Here is a 20,619-nt window from a genome sequence, read left to right as displayed (position 1 = left end):
TTTAGTCGATCCTGTGTTCATGCCAAGCGTCCAATTGGTATTGAAGAACTTCCCATTGTTTGTGTCAAACTCAAATAATACTCGAACCTGAAAATCAGGATGCTTACTGGAAGTGTTTTGGGGAGATGTAAGGTGACTCTAAAAGGAGTCGCGGTGCATAGGTAAAACACCGTAACACCCCTTAAAACAGAACATGAGTTTCTGATCAGGGGGCGCCTACACGTGCAAGCTTCACCCTGATCAGACAGAAAGCTTCCTATCTCTCATGTTCACTTGCCCTTGTGGTTGTACTCTTGCAAGGGTCGCTAGAAAGCCTAAAGCCGGGCGAATAGCTTCGATGGCATCCTTTCTGAACCTTGTCCCTTTCCCACCATTCTTGCTCTCTTATTCTCCATCCTGTAACTGATTCCATCCAACTCCCTATCGTGCTCGAGGCTGCTCCATAGCCCGACCGACTGTGCTTTTCTGCATGCAGAAGAAACCAGAAGCGAGAGTACAAAGGCACTCCGGTCGAGAGCTTCTATATACCTGTCCACTGCTCACATAAGCTCCAGTCACATATTCCACAAAAGGCAAGTATTCACCTGGGGAGAGAATAGGTAGCTAAAGTAGTAAAGTATTGATTCATATAACTATCTAATGAATCAAATTGGCTCTTAGACAGGCAAGACAGCATCTAACTTGCCGAGATCTGGAAGTGGCTTCCGCAACGCCTCCTCGTCAGACATACTCTTTATACAGCTTTCCAGCTCCTCCGCCATTCTTTGTACGATGCTATCCGGCAACGCGCTACTGGCGTAAGAGAATGTGATTTTGAGCAAGCTGGCTTCGTTAGGCTCAGCAAACACAAACAGATCCGCGCACCCCAAGAAAGTTTCGTTTCCGACCGCTTCAACCCCCTTTGGAGCGTGGACGCCGCGTCCCAAATCGAAACCCATTCCATAGACGCCCTTGCTGACTTGATGATTCTGAAATTGCAGCACAGAGCTAAAAGCTTCACGAGGTCGAATGGATGACCTGGGTTCGAAGAAAGGTCCGTAGCGGAAGGGAAGCCCGTCGATGAGTTGTTGTTGTGCATCGGCGATGAGGTCCCGTACTGACCAGTCATGTTGCAATTGGGCACGGAAAGGCATATAGCTCATGGTAGGGCCGGCGGCGGCGGACTGCAGGTCGTCCTCGTCACCCCGCCCTGACATGACGAGGCCGAAAAGGATGTCAGGACAGGCCGACATGCGGGCGAGGACCAAGGCCCATGCAGCGCTGAGGACGTTGGCAGCGGTAAAGCCAGCGGCCACACCAGCGGGTACGAAATCAACGTGGAGAGAAAACAATCGGTCCGGGAAGGCCGGAATTGGGGCGGCGCGGCGCAGGAGTTGTGTTGGTTTGGCCCCCGCGAGCACCGACCGCCAATGTCTATGACCAGGTGGACCGTCGGGCGATTTTGCACTCGAAGCACGCACAAATTGCTCAAGGGTCGGAACATTGGCGACCGGCTCATTGGAATAGGCGCTGCGTAGAGCCTCTAGGATGCTGCGGAACGAGAAGGCGTCATATTGGGCGTGAGAGAGGCGTATGAGCAGGCAGCTGTTCCCACCTCGTTGAGACACAATGAAGAATTTAGTAAGAGGTTGACCGAGACTGAAGGGCGACTGGGCCAGGTTGTCGGCAGCCAGCTCGCGGACCGCGTGGTCAAAGCCTACGTCGGTCGCACATTCGACTTGTTCAACCCAGGAACACCGGCTAGAGTTCCCTAAAACGGCCTGAACTATGTCTCCATCCCTTGAGCGAAGAAAGACGGTACGCAGGATGGGGAGACAGCTGACTACCCTTTGAATCGCGGTCTCAAGTCGGTCTGGATTCAGAGAGCCAGTGAGATGGATGGCGAAATAGGCCATGTAAGCGCGTGGCTCGACCAGCCCGCAACTGACGCACCATGACTGGAATTCTGTGGTGGGAAAGACGGCATCAAACGGCCTGTCTAGTGGATAGGGTTGCGAGGTTTTGACAGTGGTCGACCCCGTCTCTATCGCCGCTTGCATCCGTTCCTGTTGGTCTAAAATTACCGACCGTTCCACAGCCTTTGCCATGTCCTTCAAGACAGGATGTTTGAATATCGCAACGACCGGAAGGTTGCATCCTGCCGCTCGCGCAGCAGATGACAGCCGCAAGGCCGTGAAGGAGTCTCCCCCGACCTGGAAAAAGTTGGAGCTAAGACTAATGGTATTACGGGGCACGCCTAGAACCTGAGCCCATTGAACCTTGAGTTCCGTCTCGGTCTTGGTCTCGGCATCGCCCTCAACATCCGCACCTTGAGGTGAGAAACCTGGAAATGCAAGCTTCGGGGTCAACTCCTTCAAGCGACGTCTGTCCGTCTTCCCTGACGACGATACGGGGATATAGTTGACTGGAATAAAGATGGCAGGGATCATGTAGGCAGGCAAAAGGCTGCTCAGCTTCTCTCTCACCTCTTGGGCTGCTTTCCCGAAATTTTCAGTCATCTCCACAACTCGTAGTTCTTGGGGCGACTCTTGCCGTGAAGAAGATGAAGAAATGTGTGTAAAAGCAGCCAACATGACGCCACCTCCATCTGACCCGCGTGTAAGCAGATCCACGACCACCTGGCACCCGGGATCGGGCCAAGCTTCTCTAATGTTCCATTCGATGCTTTCAGGCTCAATCCGGATGCCGTTCACCTTGAGCTGGTTGTCCTTGCGTCCTTCAAAGTGCAAGATGCCGGCCCCGTCCCGCCAAGCGAGGTCGCCGGTACGGAAGAGACAGCGGGGACAGCTGCTGTCGCGCTTAACCCCTGCCCAAGCAGGGGGAACTTGAATGAAAGCTGCAGCTGTTCTCTCCGGGTCTCCCAGATAGCCTGAAGCAATAATGGGCCCCTCAATTAGTATTTCTCCCGTGCAGCCGTCTGGCACAAGTCGGGTTTCGTCTTCAGGGTCGACGAGCCACACGGCACAACCGACGGGTTTACCCAGGCACCCGGCAGCTTCGGGTCCAGAAACAAATGGAAGCAAGGTCGAGGCGATGGCGCATTCCGTGGGGCCGTAAACGATGTCGAGCCTTGGCACGCACAGAGACCAAGCTGCAATGTCCTCGCGCGAGGCCACCTCCCCGCCCACAATGAGGTGTTGGAGGGTGCCAATGTCATTCTTGGGCCCTGAAAGCAGCATCCGAGTCACCGAGGAAGTCAACATTGCTGTGTTAACTTTCATCGCCGCAATCGTCCCGGCGAGATCGTCCCTACGCGCCCCCCCAGATGGCACGCAAACGCAGCCACCTGATATGAGCGTCAAAAGAATCTCGTCCACCGAGACGTCGAAGCTGTGAGACGCGAACTGCAAGACTCGGGATTCTGGACCAAATCCCATGGGGCCACGGCGCGCGGCACAGCTACTGGCTAGGGCGCCATGACTTATTGCGACAGATTTGGGTGTACCAGTACTGCCGGAAGTGAAGATGACGTATGCAATCGACTCAAGCTTGCTCTGGGGGAGTTGTGGCGGCGATGATGAACCATCGCCGCTCCTGATCGCCTCAGGCAAGAGAACAACGTCGGTGAACTGGGAGAGGTTGTTGTAGTGGGAATGAGACGTTATGCAGACACGAGCCGAAACGGCCTGCACTCTTTGCGAAATAACAGCCGCTGGAAGCGCAGGGTCTAGCGGCACAAAACCGGCACCTGACATCAGGACGCCGACAACGGCTACCACGTTCCATATAGATTTGTCGAAGCAAATTGGCACCAAATGGCCGGCACTGACACCACGAGAAACCAGCTGGGCAGCCAGGGTAGTGCTTTCCTCGAGGAGCCGGGCATATGTCAAGTTCCCATCCCACGAGTGCACTGCTGGTGCGGCTGCGGCCACATCTGCCTGTTCCTGAATGAAACTGATGATCGAACGGGAGGATGGGCTTGGGACCAGCTTCCGCCAAGCTTCAGCCTCTGATTCTTGGATAGCAAGGCGTTGGAGAAGGTTCTGGACCTGTTCAGATGGATTGTGCGCAATGCCGTGCATCACTTTGATGAATAGCCGAAGCGCGTCCTGGACCTGGAACCGGGGAACTGCATCTGGCCAGTGGGCCATTGATATGCCCACCGAATTGTTACCGTCAATGGAAATCGAAATGGACACGTCATACTGCGTCGGATCGGTCGATTCCTTCAGTTCGAAAAACACGGGACCTCGTTTGTCGGGTTGCCTGTTGTCTGTTGTCGTACGGCGAACAGAGATGCCCGTGTTGAACAGCGGCTCGCCCGCCCGGTGCTGCAAGTCGGCCAGCGAACAATGGACGTGCTGGATGTCCTGGATCAAGGAGTCGTGCGCTGCTTTGACCGCATCTTCCAGCGACAGGCTCCGGTTGTCGAGCGGGACTCGGGCAACGAGCATGGAGATGTATACTCCCACTGCGTCTTGAACGTCTGGCAATTCGCTGCTCTGGCGACCCGAAAACAGGTAGCCAAACACCGGGGCTCGGGAGCCGGTGTAAAGGCCAAGTACAACAGCCCAAGCGACGTGCGACACGTCGCTGATAGTCACGCCACTTCGCCGACAGAAAGCCTGCAGGCCGGCGGAGAAGTCGACGACGGCTTCGACATGACTAGGGGTTGAGCGAGGCTTGCGCTTGTTTCCTCCCTTAGCTTGTCTACCAGGGAATTTGGTCGGGGTTGCGTTTTGCAGCAACTTGTTCCAGTATTCGGCCGAAGCGGCTCTGCGCCGCGTTTGGAGGGCGATGAAGTTACTGTAGGACGGACCAGAGCCAGGCTTGAGATTGTTGGAGCAGGCAAGCTGCATCTCGCGGAGAACAACATCCATAGAGTGCCCATCTATGACGGCGTGGTTGATGCTGAGTACAATAAATATTCTGCTGTTTTCCAAACCATCCCATGGCGCCGTCATGATAGACAGGCAATGCGGAGGAGAGGTATCGTAGGATGGGAGAGGGGCGGCCAAGTTGAGCAGGGTGGTCGTATCCCAACCATCGCCGTGCTTTAGTACAGCCCGGTGGAGTTTGGTGAGCCGCGACGACTTGAGCACAAGTTGAACAAAAGAAGAATTGCTTTCCAGGAAGAGAGTACGCAACGAATCGTGCCTTTGAACCACTGCCAACCATGCCTGCTCCAACTGATCTGACATGACGGCCCCGTGGACCTCCCACGCCACTCGAACGACGTACTCGCCAACGCCTCTACTCTGGCTCATTAGGATGCCCTCTTGAACGGTTGAACATGGCAGAATGTCTTGTACGTCAGCGAACGACAGGTTGCGCGACGTCAGCTCAATTCGTCCGAGCCGGTGAAGATCTGCGTAGTTATAAGAGGAGAGCAAAGGAAAGTCTGCGAGCGTCGGGCTGGGATCGAGAGCTGCGAGGGCCGGCAGCCCGACAGTCAGAACGTGCTTCCATGATCGAAACCAGTCGTCGATCCTGTCCTGCTCTCGCATGTAGCGATTGTGCTGCATCGACAAGCGGAGACGGCCCCCTTCTACAGCGGCGGAAATTTCGAAAAGACCAATGCGCGGCATGTCAGGGCTGATGTCATGGTCAGAGCAATCGGGAAAATCGGTGGCAATCGTCAGCAGTTCATCATTTTCCTGTCTGAGGGTCCAAGTTGCCGTTCCTTGATAATTCATTAGAATCTCAACCGGCAGGGATAAGTCACCTTCGGACAGGCTCCGAGCCGTGCTGAGTATGGACTCCCGGGCAGTCCGCCGCCGACTGTCCTTGATGCGCCGGAGACCCTGGAAAAGGGCATCGACGTTGTTGGCCAGATTGTATTGGCCAAGACTCAGTGGTAAGAGCGTCGTGAACCATCCTACAGTCTGAGAAGCTTCCACATCCAGCACGTCCCTGCCGTGACCCTCGAGAAAGACCTGGGCTTCAGTACGCTCTTGGGAGAAGGTTTCCAGGAAAGAAACAAGCAGAGATGAGGTCAGGATTTCGACTGGCTCGGTCCCGAGTGCTCGGTTCGAATCAGTCAGAAACAGCCGAGTCAAGGCCTCGTCCAAGACGGTCGAGTTAGAGACCATGTCAGAAAACAGGTTGGGTTTGTTTCGCATATCCCAAAAGTCAAGAAAGTCCCCAGAGTAGTTGGCCCCGATGTCAGGAGCTGCGAGCTTCTGGGTCTGCAGGCGGCAAAACGAGGGCCAAGATAAATCTACGGGGATGGGATTCTTCCCGGAGAGCAACAACTGCAGTTCGTCAACAAGCACGCGCCAAGAGAACAAGTCGATGATGAGATGGTGCGCCACCAAGAAGAGGAAACTGTCACCGTCCGACCTCCGGAGGACCTGCGCCGAGAACACGATGCCTTTCTGTATATCCAGACTCTGCTGCACCCGTGACAGCTCCTTCTTCAGCTGTATGTCAGTTGAGATGTCGCAAACTCCCAAGATGGGTGATGCCCCTGGGATAAAACTCTGCTGCCACCCCTTGTCGCTCGGTTGAAAGCAAGCTCGAAGAGCATCATGGTGTGCGACGAGGCTGCATAGTGCCTGCTCCAGCATCGAAGTCGTCACGTTCCCCGACAGCCGGAGCAGCAAGCTCTGGTTGAAGTGGTTGCATCCATCGGGAGAAAGCTGGAAGAATAGCTTCTGCATGGGGCAGAGGGGTGCAGATCCGCCGTCATCTGCGGCGTATTGGTGCTGTTGAGTTTGGGTTTCGTCATTGATTTTAACCATGATAGCAGCCAGTGAGGACAGCGGTTGGCGCCGCAGGATATTTGTGACGCTGAGCTGCATGTCTTTTGCGCGCAAACGGGATGCTAGATGGATCGCCGCCATGGAGTCGCCGCCAAGGCCAATGAAGGTTGACCAAGGAGATATTTGGTCCAAGTTCAGTCCCAATATGTCAGCGCAGAGCTGGAACAAAATCATCTTGTGATCTGTTTCCCACGGCTCAGTCTCCATGCCATCCGCCACGCGTCCCAGGAACCTTGATTGCGGTAGGTCGCGTGCCAGGTTTTGTAGGGTGCGTCTGTCAATTTGCCCGCTGGGCAGGCAAGGGATGTCTAGGAGAACAAGTGCCGAGGGAATAAGGCCTGGGGGAAAACTGCTTCGCAGCATGTCTTGGTGCCTTTTAACGACCAGGCTTTCCGGTATGCTTTCGTTTTGGCTCCCAATAAAGCACACGAGGCTGGGCTCGGGCTCGCGGCCCTGGGCATTGAACAACCCAACCTCGGCGACAACCTTGGCACCCGGGAAGTACTCCTGTACCACATGCTCGACTTCCTCGAGGATGATTATGTCGCCATCAACATATCGCTTATTCTCTTTACGGCCGAGGATCCGTATTTCATTTCTCGATATGCGCGCCAGATATCCTGTGTCAACACACGTGTGGGTTGCTGCTATAACCCGCAATTCGCCAATAGCACCACGGGGAACAGGCTGCTTTCTGAGTGATGAGACAATTTGAAAGCTGTGTGGCGTTTCGGATACAACGCTGAGCTTATTTCTAAGCACATCCGTTTCCCATCTGACGGTGCTAGGCTTCCGGATGTGGTAGTCTGCAAGGTTGACGGGTTCCGAATCCTGTCCGGCAGTCCATACCTCCCTCACCGTTTTGGAGCCAGGGGATTCCTGCAACTGCTTCGTGACAAGCTCAAAGCAGTCTAGCATGGCATCTACCTCTACACGGGAGATCGCTTTGTCGTCAAAAGATGCGTTGATATGGTGCTTCAACTTTCCCTTGCCGACGACAATGGTGCATTCAATAACCAGCGCGCAGTCCAGCTGATTCACCCTCTCGGTTCCCAAAACTTGTTCAGAAACGGGCGCTATGCCGATCAAGCGGTCATAGCCGGCATCGTTCGGCTCCATCAGTGATATGACTTGGCGCGTGTTGAAGCGACACGCGGCCCTCGCTGAAGCAGACAACTGTGCAATGTTCTGAACCCCTAATTGTCCAAACTCGGCCATCTCGCCGGCATCTCTCTGCATGCGGTTGAGGAATACCTCCACCGTCTCGTCTGGCCGGATCGAAACGCGAACAGGTACTGTGGTGAGTGTAGGGCCAACCACGTCGGACAGCACCTCCAGCTCGCCATCTCTACCCGAGAGAGTTATGGCCCAGCAGACAGCGGGAGCATCACAAAACAAGGAAAGGACCAGCGCCCAGGCCGCACGGAGGATGGTTGCATCTGTTGCGCCGTGGTTCTGTTCCGAGTGAGATCTGCAGTCAAATGATCGATGGAGACTGCTGTTGGGTTCAGGCTCGCCGACGTCGCGAAATGGGAGGCGGGAAACGGCCGGCTCCGACAGGTAAAGCTTCCAAAACTCTTGTCCACGCTTTTCGGATACAAGCTGCTGGCACCAGGAGACGTACATAGAAAACGGCGGCGGCGGGGACATTGACGGATGTCCGTAGTACAAGTGCTCGATCTGGCCAAGCATGAGGGACATGGAGCGCTTATCATAACAGGCGTGGTGGAGGATCCAGACTAAGAAGATGCCACCGCCCGTCAAGTGGACTTCAATAAACCGGGATAGGCGAGTGCCTGTTTCTATAGCAGCGACAGTATGTCTCTGTACTTCTTGCAAATCGCGGGCTTCGAGGATCTCCCACGAGAAAGCAGTTTCTGGCTGCAAAACTACCAATGTGGGCTTCTCATCAAGTAGGCAGAATCGGGCTCTGAGGATATCATTGGCGGCAACAAGAGCCTCTAATGCAGTATGCAGGCGATCGACCTTGATCTGGTCCGGCAGCCGGTAGGCGAATGTGTTGAAGTATGAGCCAGGTTTTTGTAGAGATGTTGCCAACATAGCTTCCTGGAGCGGCGTGGGGGGAAGAATGTCTTGTACATCAGCAACGTCGAGTCGTACAGATCGCGCAGCTGCTTGTCTTATGGTAGATGCCGAAGAACCCATGAGGGAAAATGGCCGCGGCGAATCCCTGCTGACCGCCTTGAAGCGTGGAGCAACAAAGGCTTTCTCGACGGCCTCAGCCATATCATGGAGAGTCGGGTGACGCAAGACCATGCGGGCATTCAGCATCGACAGCTTCTCGTTCTCGGATCGCGCTAGTGACGCGAGCTGTACCGCGTTGAGAGAGTGCCCGCCAAGCTTAACCCAGTCGTCGTCCAGCGCGATATTTTCCTCTGCGATGCCGAGAACCCGGGACCAAAGTCGACGGAGCCCGACTTCCGTCAAATTACGGGGTGGTCGTTTTGTTTCTTTACCCTGTTTAGCAAGATACGGTGCGAGCTCCTCCATGGGTCGCGCCATGAGACGTCGCAGCGCCTGGCCATCCCTTTTGCCGCCGAGGTTGGATGGAATGTGAGAAACCTGCACCGATATGGATGGTACCATGTAATCTGGAAGAGAGCCTTTGAGATGATGCTGAATACGCAACCAAGAAGCCGAAAAGGTGTCGTTTGGCTCGACAAGCAGAGGCGGCTCGTTCAGGTTGATTTTGGAATGTGAGTGGAGGCAGGCAAAGGCTATCAGCATTTCCGACGCTTCGGACTGCCCAATGGCTCCCATCTTAACGATTTCCACTACGACGGTTGCCTTTTCGGGCATCTCTTTGCTCGCTTTAATGCAGCTTTCAATCTCGCCCAAGTCAAGTCGTTGACCTCTCAGCTTCCCCTGCGAATCTCTTCTCCCAAGGATGGTAATAGAGCCATCGAGGTTCATCCGGCCTAAATCGCCTGTTTTGTAGAGCCGCTTGATAGTGTCAGTGCCGAAAAAGCCAGAGCCATGCTCGATAAAAGAAGATGCAGAGCCAGTGGTGCCGAAATATCCTCGGGCCAGGATGGGTCCTTCGATGCAAATCTCCCCGACGCACCCGAGCGGTACGAGCCGGGAATGATCATCCGCGCTCGTGATCCACACGCGGCAGCCGCTTGGCCGGCCGATATTGTTCGCCTCTAGGTCTGCTCTTGCGGCCGAGTGGTGCTGGATCGTTGCGGCGATGGTGCACTCGCTCGGCCCGTAGCCTATAGAGTTATGATTAGCAAAATCCCAACCAAAACAACCTTCTATCATCATCTTACCGTTGAACAGCGTCACGGCACCCCGCCATGCGTTCATGACCTCATCCGTCATCCGCTCGCCCAGGAGCACGAGGCTTTCTAGCAAACCGGCCACCGCAGCTGGGGTGAATAGTGCGTGCACCACTGTTGGCGTCAGAAAGGCGAAATTGACGCCCATAGTACGCACAGCCCCGGCTGGGTCGTCCTGCAATTCATCCGAGGCAGGGACTGCCACACTCCCGCCCGCTATGAGGGGCATCAGAATCTCGTCGAAAGAAGCGTCAAAGGCATGGCTGGCGAATTGTAGAGTGCGTGTACGTTGCGAGACGTTCATGACGCGAGCTCGGTTATAAAGACTGGTGGCCAGGGAAGCCTCCTCAATGACCACTCCTTTAGGGGTCGCCGTGGTGCCTGAAGTGAAGATCACATATGCTACATCGTCCAGAGCTGGTGACAGAGGGCGCTGATGTCCAATATTAGCCAGGTGGCTTGGCGTCTTTGCCGTAACGACGATGGGGTGCAATCCCTTTGCGATACTGGAGATCCGCGAACACTGGGTTTCAGAGACAAGAACCTGCCTCATGTCTAGCTGCTTCGCCACGGCGGAGATCCTGGTTTCCGGCCACGCCGGGTCGATAGGAACGAAGGCGGTGCGTGGCGTCTTAAGCACTGCCATCATGGAAACCACATACATGGGCGATCGCTCGAACACAAGACCGACATAGTGCTGCTGTTCCTGATGGGCAGTCTCCCGGGTATCCAGAAGGTAGCACGACAGCTGGTCGCTAAGTTTGTCAAGTTCGGCGTATGTGAACGAGATTTCTCGTCCTGCAACGGCCAAACATTCCGGATAGCGGATAGCCTGGCCACGAAAGAAGTCGGCCACGGTGGACTTGACAGGCACGACTGGGTTCCCTGCCATGACCATGATCTTTTCTCGCTCCTGTGGGCTTAGCAGAGTGATCTCACCCACAGTCCGGCCATCTTTGTCGCCATCGCATAGCTGAGACGAGACAAAGTCTAGCTGCCACATCAGAAGCTGCACCTCCTCTTCTGCAATTACAGAGGGTTTGTATTGCACAATAAGACGGGGCTGCCCGTCTCCAAAAACGCACTCAATGTTTAACGGATGCGTGTGAAAGTCGGCAAAGGGGCCGATAGTTTGTTGGTGGCCCTCGAGTTGCGGAGAAGTACCTTGACCACGCTGAACTACGAGCAGAACGTCAAACGCGCAGGCCTTGGATCCAGTCGCACGGGCAATGTCTTGTAGACCAAATTGCTGATGTGGTATTACGTCTGCAACCTCCCTCTGGAGCCGTCCCAGCAAAGATGATATAGTCTCGGTCGAGGACCACTTGACTCTAGTAGGAACCGTCGCGATCGCGGGGCCAAGGATGGTGTCTATACCGTCCAGTTCAGTGTCTCGCCCGCTCCGGACCGTCCCAAACGTAAGGTCGCATGTACCGGTGTAGCGGGATAATACAAGAGCAAGTGCCGCACTTAGCACGGCCGAAGATGCCCGGGCCTCTGATACCTCCAGCCGTGACTCGAACTGGGAGAAGCTGGCGGAGGACGTGTTTGATGCAGCCCGGGTTCGAGGTAAGGTCGCACATGTAGAGTTTTCAAGGTATTTGTGCCAGAATTCGGCCGTTTTTTCGCCCTGCCCGTTCTGCTGTACATGCTTTATGAAGTTGGAGAACGGCGAGAGCCTCGCCGAGGTGCGGCCGCTTCTATAAATCTCGTTGACAACCGAGATGATCATGTCGTACGTTGGTCCATCATATAGACAGTGATGTATAACCCAAACAAAATACTGAGTTTCAGGCTTTTCGGGATCCTGAAGCAAAGCGTATCTTGTCAGTGCCGAACCTGGACGGATAATGAGCTGTCTGTCTTGGGCGAGCCAAGCCTGGAGGGTGCCGGTATATCGTTCCACCTTCAAAGGAGCAGGGGCCAATACAGCCTGATGCAAGTGCGATTTATCATCCTGGAAGATGCGAGTCCGTAGAATCGGTATGGCTGCTACGGCTGTGCTCCAAGCCCAGATGAATCGGTCAGTGTCCAGGGAAGCCACGCGTCTGAAAATGCTGCGGTTAACGTAGAGGTCCGCAGTGCCCATGGACGCGGCAAACATGCTAGCCTGAAGTGACGAACAGGAGTAGATGGCCTCGATCTGGTCAGCAGAAACCTGAAGCTGTTTCGTGGCCTTGGAGCGCAGCCTGCCGGGCTCGTTTGAAGGTGTCGGCTGGGTCTCAGATTTGGATTCGAGCCTTGACATTTCAGCCGCCATATCCCGCAGTTTGCCTTTCCTGAAGATACTTTGCACGCTTAAACGATAGCCCTTGTTGCGAGCAAATCGTGAAAGCTTCATGGCCGAGACTGAATCTCCGCCAAGACGGAGAAACGTTTCCTCTCGTGAGACGGAGCCAAACTTCTTGCCCAACACCGACTCCCACATGCTGAGGAGCAGGCGTTCGTGGTCCTCCAGCTCCTCGGTCTCCAGAGGCTCGTCGCTCAAGTTGCAGTACCGGTGGAATGCTTTGTCAGAAAGGGCATTGGCTTGATCCTGCAGCGGTCGGCGATCCGTCTTCATGGACGGCTTCGATCTGGGCATATAGGAAACAGGGATGAATGCAGACGGGGTCATGTAACCAGGTAGTACGCCCGCGAGGCTTTCTAGGATCTTGTTGGCTTCTGCCGCAAACTCCGGGGTCACACCCAGTAGGAGCGGCCCTTTCCCTTCGGATACATCGTCTTCTCTGGCAATGAAGGCGACGATCTTGGACTTTCCTCCACGATTGACAACACCGGCAGCCACGGGTCGGTCTTTGACCACGACGGTGAGGTGGTGTTCAATTTCGGCCAACTCAATGCGCTGCCCATTCAACTTGATCTGCGAGTCTTTCCGGCCCAGGTAAGTAATGGAACCGTCTTGGTTGAAAACTCCCAGATCTCCGGTCCGGTAGACTCCAAACCTGCGGCTCTTAGCCAGCCATCGAGTCGTCGGGAGGAATACAGCTGCCGTCTTCTCCCGTTCGCCAAGGTAGCCGCTGGAGAGGATCGGGCCTTCGATCAAAATCTCCCCTACGCAGCCGAGTGGCACCAATTCGTCAGGGTTGCTAGTAGACGTGATCCATGCTGCCGAGCCAATTGCTTTGCCAATGTTGGTAGGGGTTGAACAGTCCTTTGCCACTTCCCCAACGGTACATATCACTGCCGCCTCGGCAGGGCCGTACGCGTTGAGCAGCCGAACCCCAGCGGCGATCCAGCGCCTAGCCACAGGGCTGCCCAGGGCCTCCCCAGTCGACGCTATGGTTTTTAAACACTTGATCTGGGCAGGGTCCAGGAAACCCAGCACTGTGGGCGTCAGGAAGGCAAAGTTGGGATGGAGTCGGGCTATGTTTCCGGCGAGGTCGTTGAGACGGTCGTGCTCCGACGGAACTACCACACACCCGCCTTTGACGAGCGGGAGGAAGATGTCCGAGATACATGTATCAAATGTGTAGGTGCTGAAGTTGTAGCCGCGAGTCCAGAGGCCGATATCCATGGCGTGTGCCTGGGCAAGCAAGCTTGTGCATATGGCCCGGTGACTGACCTGTACGCATTTGGGATAACCTGTCGAGCCCTTGAGAAAACGTTTCGATCAGCATATATCTTCCGTAGGATGGTCGGCGCTTACTTACGGATGTTGTCATAATATAAGCGATGCCCTCTGGGGAGACAGGGTCGAGCTGCTCCTGATCCTCCCCGCCATTTGAGTGCAGAATAGCATTAGCAGCAACAGGCTCTAGTCCCAGAACATTGACGCAAAATTTCTCGTCAGACCCCCGACAGCACAGGATTGTCTTCGCCTTGACTTTCTCAAAAACACCTTTGATGCGTTCAACGGGATATTCACCAGTCTCACCGGCAGGGTGTGGCACAGACAGGAAGGGTGCTTGACATTTGAGGACAGCGAGCATACTCACAATCGCAAGTGCGCTCTTCTCGAAGCAGAGAATAACACATGTACCTGGCTTTACCTTGTCACCAGCCTTCAGACTTCTGGCCAGCCGTGTGGATGCTCGAGATAGATCTGCGAACGTGCAACTCTGATCTGGACCGACGACAGCTACTTTCTCCGGATGTAGACGTGCCTGAGCGTCGACCAACTCGTGCAAGGTTGACGACTCAGCAGGTGGTACGGAAGCGTTCCAATCCATAATGGTGGTCAAATGAGACTTTGGAAGTAAACTGACATCTCTGAGCAGCATATCGGACTTCTGAGCTGAAGCTACGGCGCAGAACTGAGACAGAACCAGCTCGAAAACCGGCATAATGTGAGACATTTGCGCCGGCGAGACTTGTACCGAGTCGTACGCGACGCAGAGATCTGCACCTTGGGACTTGAGGAAGCAGTCAATTGTGATGGGATCTGAGTGGAATTCGGACCGCGCGATACTGTCATCATGCGCTTGGATCGTGTCGTCCAGCGATTCCACAAACCTAGCGAAGGGATCCGGCTGGTCTGGGTGGATAACGAGAAGACTGGTATACTCGCCGGCCCTGGGGCTGCCGCACATGGTCTTGAGGTTCTGAATGCCAACCTGTTCGAACGACATCATATGCGCCGCATCATTCTGCACCTGCTTTAGAAATGCCAACACGAACTGGTCCGGATGGACTTGAAAGGTCAATGGGACGGTGGCCAGTGTAGGAGCCGCCACACGGTCTATATCCTGGATGGCCAAGGTGCGGCCGGCGGTCACGGAGCCGAAAACAACATTCTGGGCGCCGGAATAGCATGATACCACCAGCGCCCACGCTGCTCGTATAATGTTAGCCGTCGTGATACCACTGGAGGCATGATATCCGATATTTAAACTGTAATTGAGCAATCGGTCTGGACGTGTTTTGCGGTTCTGACAGGGACGCGGATAGTGTGACAGGGTCTCAGGATTGCCGAGGCGGCCCTTCCAGAACGAAGCCGTTTCCGGATGCTTGGCAACCTTGGAGCAGTGGATGGAGAACTTTTTAGCCGAGATCGAGTTCGAAAGCAAGTCGATGGCCCTGACGGTAGGGTGTCTGTAGATACGCGACACGGCTTCCAAGATGAGCGAATCGGACCAGGCTACAGAATCCGGTCAGCAAGATTTCTCTGCGGCGGGCTCAGGGGCTATGTGAACTAACTGTCATAGGTAGCATGATGAGATACCCACGCGAAAAGTCGCTCTGGCCTTGACATGGCAAATTTCACAAGTGGTAGTGACGAGTCCATAAAGATGGTTGGCATATCAGAGCTGCTGAAAGAGGCGACAGCTAAAGGTTCATCGATTACCACGACGTACGAGACTCCATTGCGCGCTTGGAAAAGCCTCGTGCGCAGAACCGGGAAGACCTCATAGGCGGTACGCCACGCTTGAACAAAGAGATCCATGTCGGCGGACTCATCCAGCTTGAAAAGGACGGTGCGGACATAGGATCCCGGGTTCTGGGTTGACAGGGCAAGCATCGCCTCCTGAAAAGGAGTAGCCGCATACAAATCATTGACCTGGCTGATCGAGACCTTGCATGCGGCGGCAGCCTCTTCCATTAGCTTCGCTGAATCCAGGCCAGCATGTTCCGGGCCGGGGCCGTCTTCTTCGTGAAGTGGTCGAACGGCGCCAGCCATCTGCTTCAGATTGGGGTTCAAAAAGACATCCTCAACTGTCAAGGTAATCTGCGAGCGTCTAGCCTCAGCCACCAGCCGAATAGCTGCGATAGAGTCACCACCAAGGGCGAAAAAGTCATCTTCTAGGAAAGGTGGAGCTTTCAGGCGCAGAACACTGGCCCACAACGATGCGAGAGTGTCTTCATCCTGGTTTTCGGGAGGCGATTCTCCTGTCCGGTCCAGGGCAAGGGAAAATGTACGGAGTTGCTCCGTCGTCAAGTCGTTTCCAAACTGAGCCAGGAGCCTTCGGTGAATCTTTCGCGATGTCAACACTGGCATCGTTTCCAGGGGCACATAAATTGACGGAACCATGTAAGGAGGCAGGCGTTCGTGCAGGTGCTGGCGGAGCTGTTGGAGCTGGTTTTGCAGATCGGGAGTCATGGTCGATACCACAACATCGCCAAATTGGGCGCCAGACTCAGGCAAGGAAGTACTGGTACCCATACAGACGAAGGCGGCAAGCCGAGGAGCATCCTTGTCGACGACTTGTACGGCTGCGAGGATCGAAAACGTCAAGGCAGCTCTGATATGGCACTCAATCTCTCCCGAATCAATTCTTCGCCCCTTCAGCTTAAGAACATCGCTTTTGCGGCCCACGCATATCATGCTACCGTCGTTGCTTTCGGGGCAGTAGGCGACTAGGTCACCGGTCAAGTACATGCGCGAGGTCGGCCGCGGACACCATGGCGGGGGGCTGATGAACCTGGACTTCGTCTCCTCCTCATTGTCTAGGTAGCCACGCGCCATAGTGGAGCCCTCAATGGCAAGCTCGCCAACCTCACCAACAGGCATCAGCTTTTGGTGATTATCCGGGTCGACTATCCACGAGCACGCCCCGACCGAACGGCCGATCCAATTAGCGCGTCTTCCCGGCGTCATGAGAGCCGGATTGCAGGTTGATGCCTCGGCGGATCCATATCCATTGACAAGGTGCAGCTCCGACGCCCACGTGTCGACCAGGTCCGTCGTTGGACCCTCGCCCACGACCGTCATGACTTCGAGGCCAGGGACTTGGCTGGGTGAGATGGTCGATATCAAAGCCGGGGTGAGGGCGGCGAAAGTGATCCGGTGCGAGTTGATAACGCCAGCCAGGTCGTTCAGGCACTGAGACTCGGGGACGAAAACCACGCAGCCACCACGGATCAAGGTGGACCAAACATCGTAAAGGCTAACGTCAAAGGTGAACGCCGAAAACTGCAGCGTGCGAGTGGATGGGGACACGCACTGAACAAGAGCGTGAGTGCTAGCGGATGTACAGATGGCGCAATGGTCGAGGAGGACACCTTTCGGGGCTCCCGTGGAACCAGAAGTAAACAAGATGAAGGCTATATCTGTGGGTTGTGGACCGGGTATTGGAAAAGATGACGACAGGGACGAAGGAGGCGTAGGGAAATCGCTTTGACTATCCCAAGACGAGTTCGACAGCCGGGAACTCTGGAGTTGATCATTGACGAAAAGAGATGCGCAGCTAGGAATATTTATTGCAGTGACAAACGGGAGCTGCTGACGGAAAGCGTTCAGATAAACCGGCGCCACCAAGCCAAACTTGACCGAAGCAGCCTCGGCGACAGCGCGCTGTCGACTCGGCGGGTGTGAAGGATCGATTGGTACAGCAACAGCTCCGAGTTTGAGAATTGACGCAATAGAAACAATAGAGCAAGCTTCTTTGACGCAGCAGAACAAAACGCGATCCCCCGATCCCACGCCCCGGTTGCGCAGGTCCTGGCAAAATCGGGTGCTGGCGTCTTCAAGCTGAGCGAAGGTTAGGATCCCGTCGGGTCCCTCGACTGCTGCGGCGTCTGGATTGCATTCTGCGCGCGCGGAAATTTCGAGGGGAATAGTGCTGAGACTGGAAGGAGGCTGCTCGGAATTCCATTCCAGCACGCGTTGCTCGTCTTCTTTGGAGAGGGTATTAGATGGCATTGCTGGATTGCTTGCGTCGGGCAGTTCATTGAGCTGCTGATGAGAAATATCGAACGGCACCCGACTTGATGCTGCGGCAGATTTAGAGGTCACCCGTTTGACGATGAGCGAGTTGTTGGTCAGGTCCATAGCAGGGGAGATGCACAGAAGGCCAGAAGATAGACAACACCGTGGCGGTAGTAGAAGAAGAAAACTGCTTCGAGTATTCAAAATTTACCATGGAAATTGATAATCAAGGAGCTTGCCCGATCACGTCTATCCACATGTGATGCGAGTGGTCTTCTCGACTACTGTATCTTGGACTTTTTGTAATGCAAGACACTGTGCAAGGCAATATTCTAAATTGACGATGCATTAGACATAACCGTCGGACATTCAAAGAAGAAAGCAACACGGGAAATAGTCACAATGCTCTCCATAAAAACTCTTCAAAGCTTGAAAACTTCTTTTAATACATACAACATACTTATTCTATAACCCACATAGGTATTGTATTACTACAATCTGTGTTGAGAAGATAGCTGTAGGAACTGTTTTAACTAACCTCAGCCATGCCGAAAGTTATGTTAATTAGCGTAAAGACATCAAGTCGGGTATAGGCTCTGTTAAAAGTGGCCTCTAGCACGTACAAGAGACAAATATCTGGAGCGCCCACTCTTTCACGAATTTAACAGAGGCAACCTGAATCATGCCCTAGCAGCATTTATGTCACAACAAATGTTTATATGGTGAATATACTCCGTGTATGCCGCTATTGCTTTGCAAGTTTAATATTAATTTTCACATACAAAAGCTTATGTAGTACGGTATCCGAGGCCTCCGTATAGTAAAGTTAAATCATTCTAGAAAATATATGTAGTAAGGTATACGAGGACTCCGTATAGTAAAGTTACATTATTCCAGAAAATAAATGTAGTAAGGTGTCCGAGGCCTCCGTATAGTAAAGTTAAATCATTCTAGAAAATATATGTAGTACGGTATACGAGGACTCCGTATAGTAAAGTTAAAATATTCTAGAAAATAACGTCTTCCTTGTTCTTCCAGTGTCCTAGCTAGTCAGGGCGGCCCATTACTTGCATTAGTGTTGAACCTTCGCTCTGTGGTGGAAAAGTTTGCCCTGACCTAATCCCCATAGGTACATACACAATTCAGAGTTGGCTGTTTGGTGGGTTTCTACTACTTCCGTATAAGCTGAACTATTTTGGCTGCACATTAACCTGTTTCAACTTGATACCGATAGTGAATACTAGAAATAAATGAACAAATTCAAGCCCATTTAGCAAAGGCAATACTATATTCTATTGCAGAGTGCAGAGTTGACGCCTATACAGTCCCTGAAAAGGGCAAAGAGCGCCCATTGTACCTAAAAATCTCAGACAAGCTAGCTACAATACATGACCCGACCCATCTATCAGCATGCTGCGCGCTTACCTCTCGAGATTGATTATGGGGGCTCTACAGCTGCCAGATTTCTGTCACGGTCGCAGAGTGCGAACGATCACAAGTCGAACTTTCTAAATAATTGCCGCCTAGACTATTCTCGGTCCAATAAAATCGCAGTGATTGATCATTCATGATCATGACTCATTTGAAGACTTATCCTTCATCTCTGCCTCGAGACGGAGTGCCTCTCGGCGCGAAATAGAAGCCGGGTCGTAATAAGGCTTCTCGCCCACAGAGGCCACTCTCTGGGCCAGACGTAGTCCATGGTAGTCGCTTGAGATTTCATTAGCTATGGCATGGTGAAATATGGGAATGATAAAACTCACAAGGTAGCACTGTGGAAACTTGACCGACTGTTCAGAGACAATGGTCAGCAACGGCATTGGCAGACAGAAGAAATATCTAGCACGGCTTACTTGTCCCAGATGGCCACGTCGTCTTTTTCCCATCTCCATCGCACCTGGAGGTCGTGATTCATTGCGATGAGCTCCAAGACTGATTCAAGATTACTAAGTATGGCTGCCAAAAATGCTTTCAAGGCCCAAATGCCCATGACGGATTATCTTACAGTAGTCTTTGAGCATGTCGCTCTCACGCTTTCTGACTCCATCGATCCAGCCAGGCGCAATCTGTCCACAAGCCCCGTAGAGAGACTTCCATCCAGTGACGGGATTCGTTCTGATGACAGGGCTAAGTGGGGTTTAGAAAAGCAACCTCATCTAGGGGAAATACTCGTCAGATCAATAGGGAATCTATGCTTACTGACACACGGTAAAGTCCAGGCCGCGATTATCTGGCGAGCCTCTGTTCTCTGCTAGCATCGTATCAGGTGTTTTCTGGCCGATTTCAATCAAGACGTCGTCGCGATGAGTCGCGGTCAGTCCCTCAGCCATTCGCTTCAGGGGCGCCGACATGCGGTCGTATGCCTCGTATCCCGATGCCCAGAGAGTGTCACCACCAGACCTGGACTCTGCGGGTAGACTGCGCATCTTGAAGATGGCATAGTCAGAGGGGATGTTCTCGGTGCTGATGTCCGAATGCCAGCCTTCGCTCGCCAAACGGTCCGGCTCCTCATGGAAAAACTGGGCACCGGTCTGTAGTAAAATGGCTTGTCAGCCGAGAGTATTCATGGCTTCGACTAGGAAAAGTATTTTACCTGGTTAGAGATGATGGTCACCTCATCGTCTGCAGTCCCCAAATCCGTATAATCGCCCCTCTTGCTGTTTGATAGGGCATGAACATGCAACTTGGAGGTTGCTGGTTTTCCGGTCAATTCCCCGAGTTTCTGGGCAATTATTTTCATGTCGTTGGCGTTTACTTTCTGATTACGGAAAAAGACAACATTCCTTTGTGAAACGGCAATTGCAAGGTCTCGTAACATTGCGTCGTTGGCCATGATATCTGTAAGCTGGGCCGAAGGGTACTCCCTTCCAATAACAGGCGTCAGTTCACGCCATTCGAAACAGTCGAGTGCTCCGGAGGGAGTGAGCGGCTTCCGGATGTAAGGCATGTTGTATATCGATATTAATCAGGTTGCTTCTGAATTGCCTGTTTCTCAAATCAACAAAGCGCTTCAGTGCTGGTC

At 53.6% G+C, this 20,619-nt stretch overlaps 2 protein-coding genes across 2 annotated transcripts; both read right to left on the bottom strand.

Annotated features, from left to right (window-relative positions):
- Positions 1-656: 656 nt before the first annotated feature.
- Positions 657-17,720, bottom strand: EsH8_VII_000987 (uncharacterized protein; the record flags this gene model as incomplete). The annotated part of the gene is made up of 4 exons (XM_083271120.1): positions 657-9,943; positions 10,001-13,604; positions 13,663-15,089; positions 15,149-17,720. 4 exons carry the CDS (start codon positions 17,718-17,720, stop codon positions 657-659), a joined length of 16,890 nt encoding a protein of 5,629 aa, XP_083128677.1.
- A 1,448-nt stretch (positions 17,721-19,168) lies between these two features.
- EsH8_VII_000986 (TauD/TfdA dioxygenase family protein) lies at positions 19,169-20,544 on the bottom strand (the record flags this gene model as incomplete). The annotated part of the gene is made up of 6 exons (XM_083271119.1): positions 19,169-19,307; positions 19,361-19,387; positions 19,451-19,529; positions 19,603-19,724; positions 19,797-20,128; positions 20,191-20,544. 6 exons carry the CDS (start codon positions 20,542-20,544, stop codon positions 19,169-19,171), a joined length of 1,053 nt encoding a protein of 350 aa, XP_083128676.1.
- Between the last annotated feature and the right edge of the window lie 75 nt (positions 20,545-20,619).

The sequence above is a fragment of the Colletotrichum jinshuiense genome, chromosome 7, assembly GCF_051148585.1.
Source record: "Colletotrichum jinshuiense chromosome 7, complete sequence".
Lineage (NCBI taxonomy): Eukaryota > Fungi > Ascomycota > Sordariomycetes > Glomerellales > Glomerellaceae > Colletotrichum > Colletotrichum jinshuiense.
The sequence above is the reverse complement of the archived record's forward strand: the minus strand, read 5'-3'. Positions and strand labels throughout refer to the sequence as shown.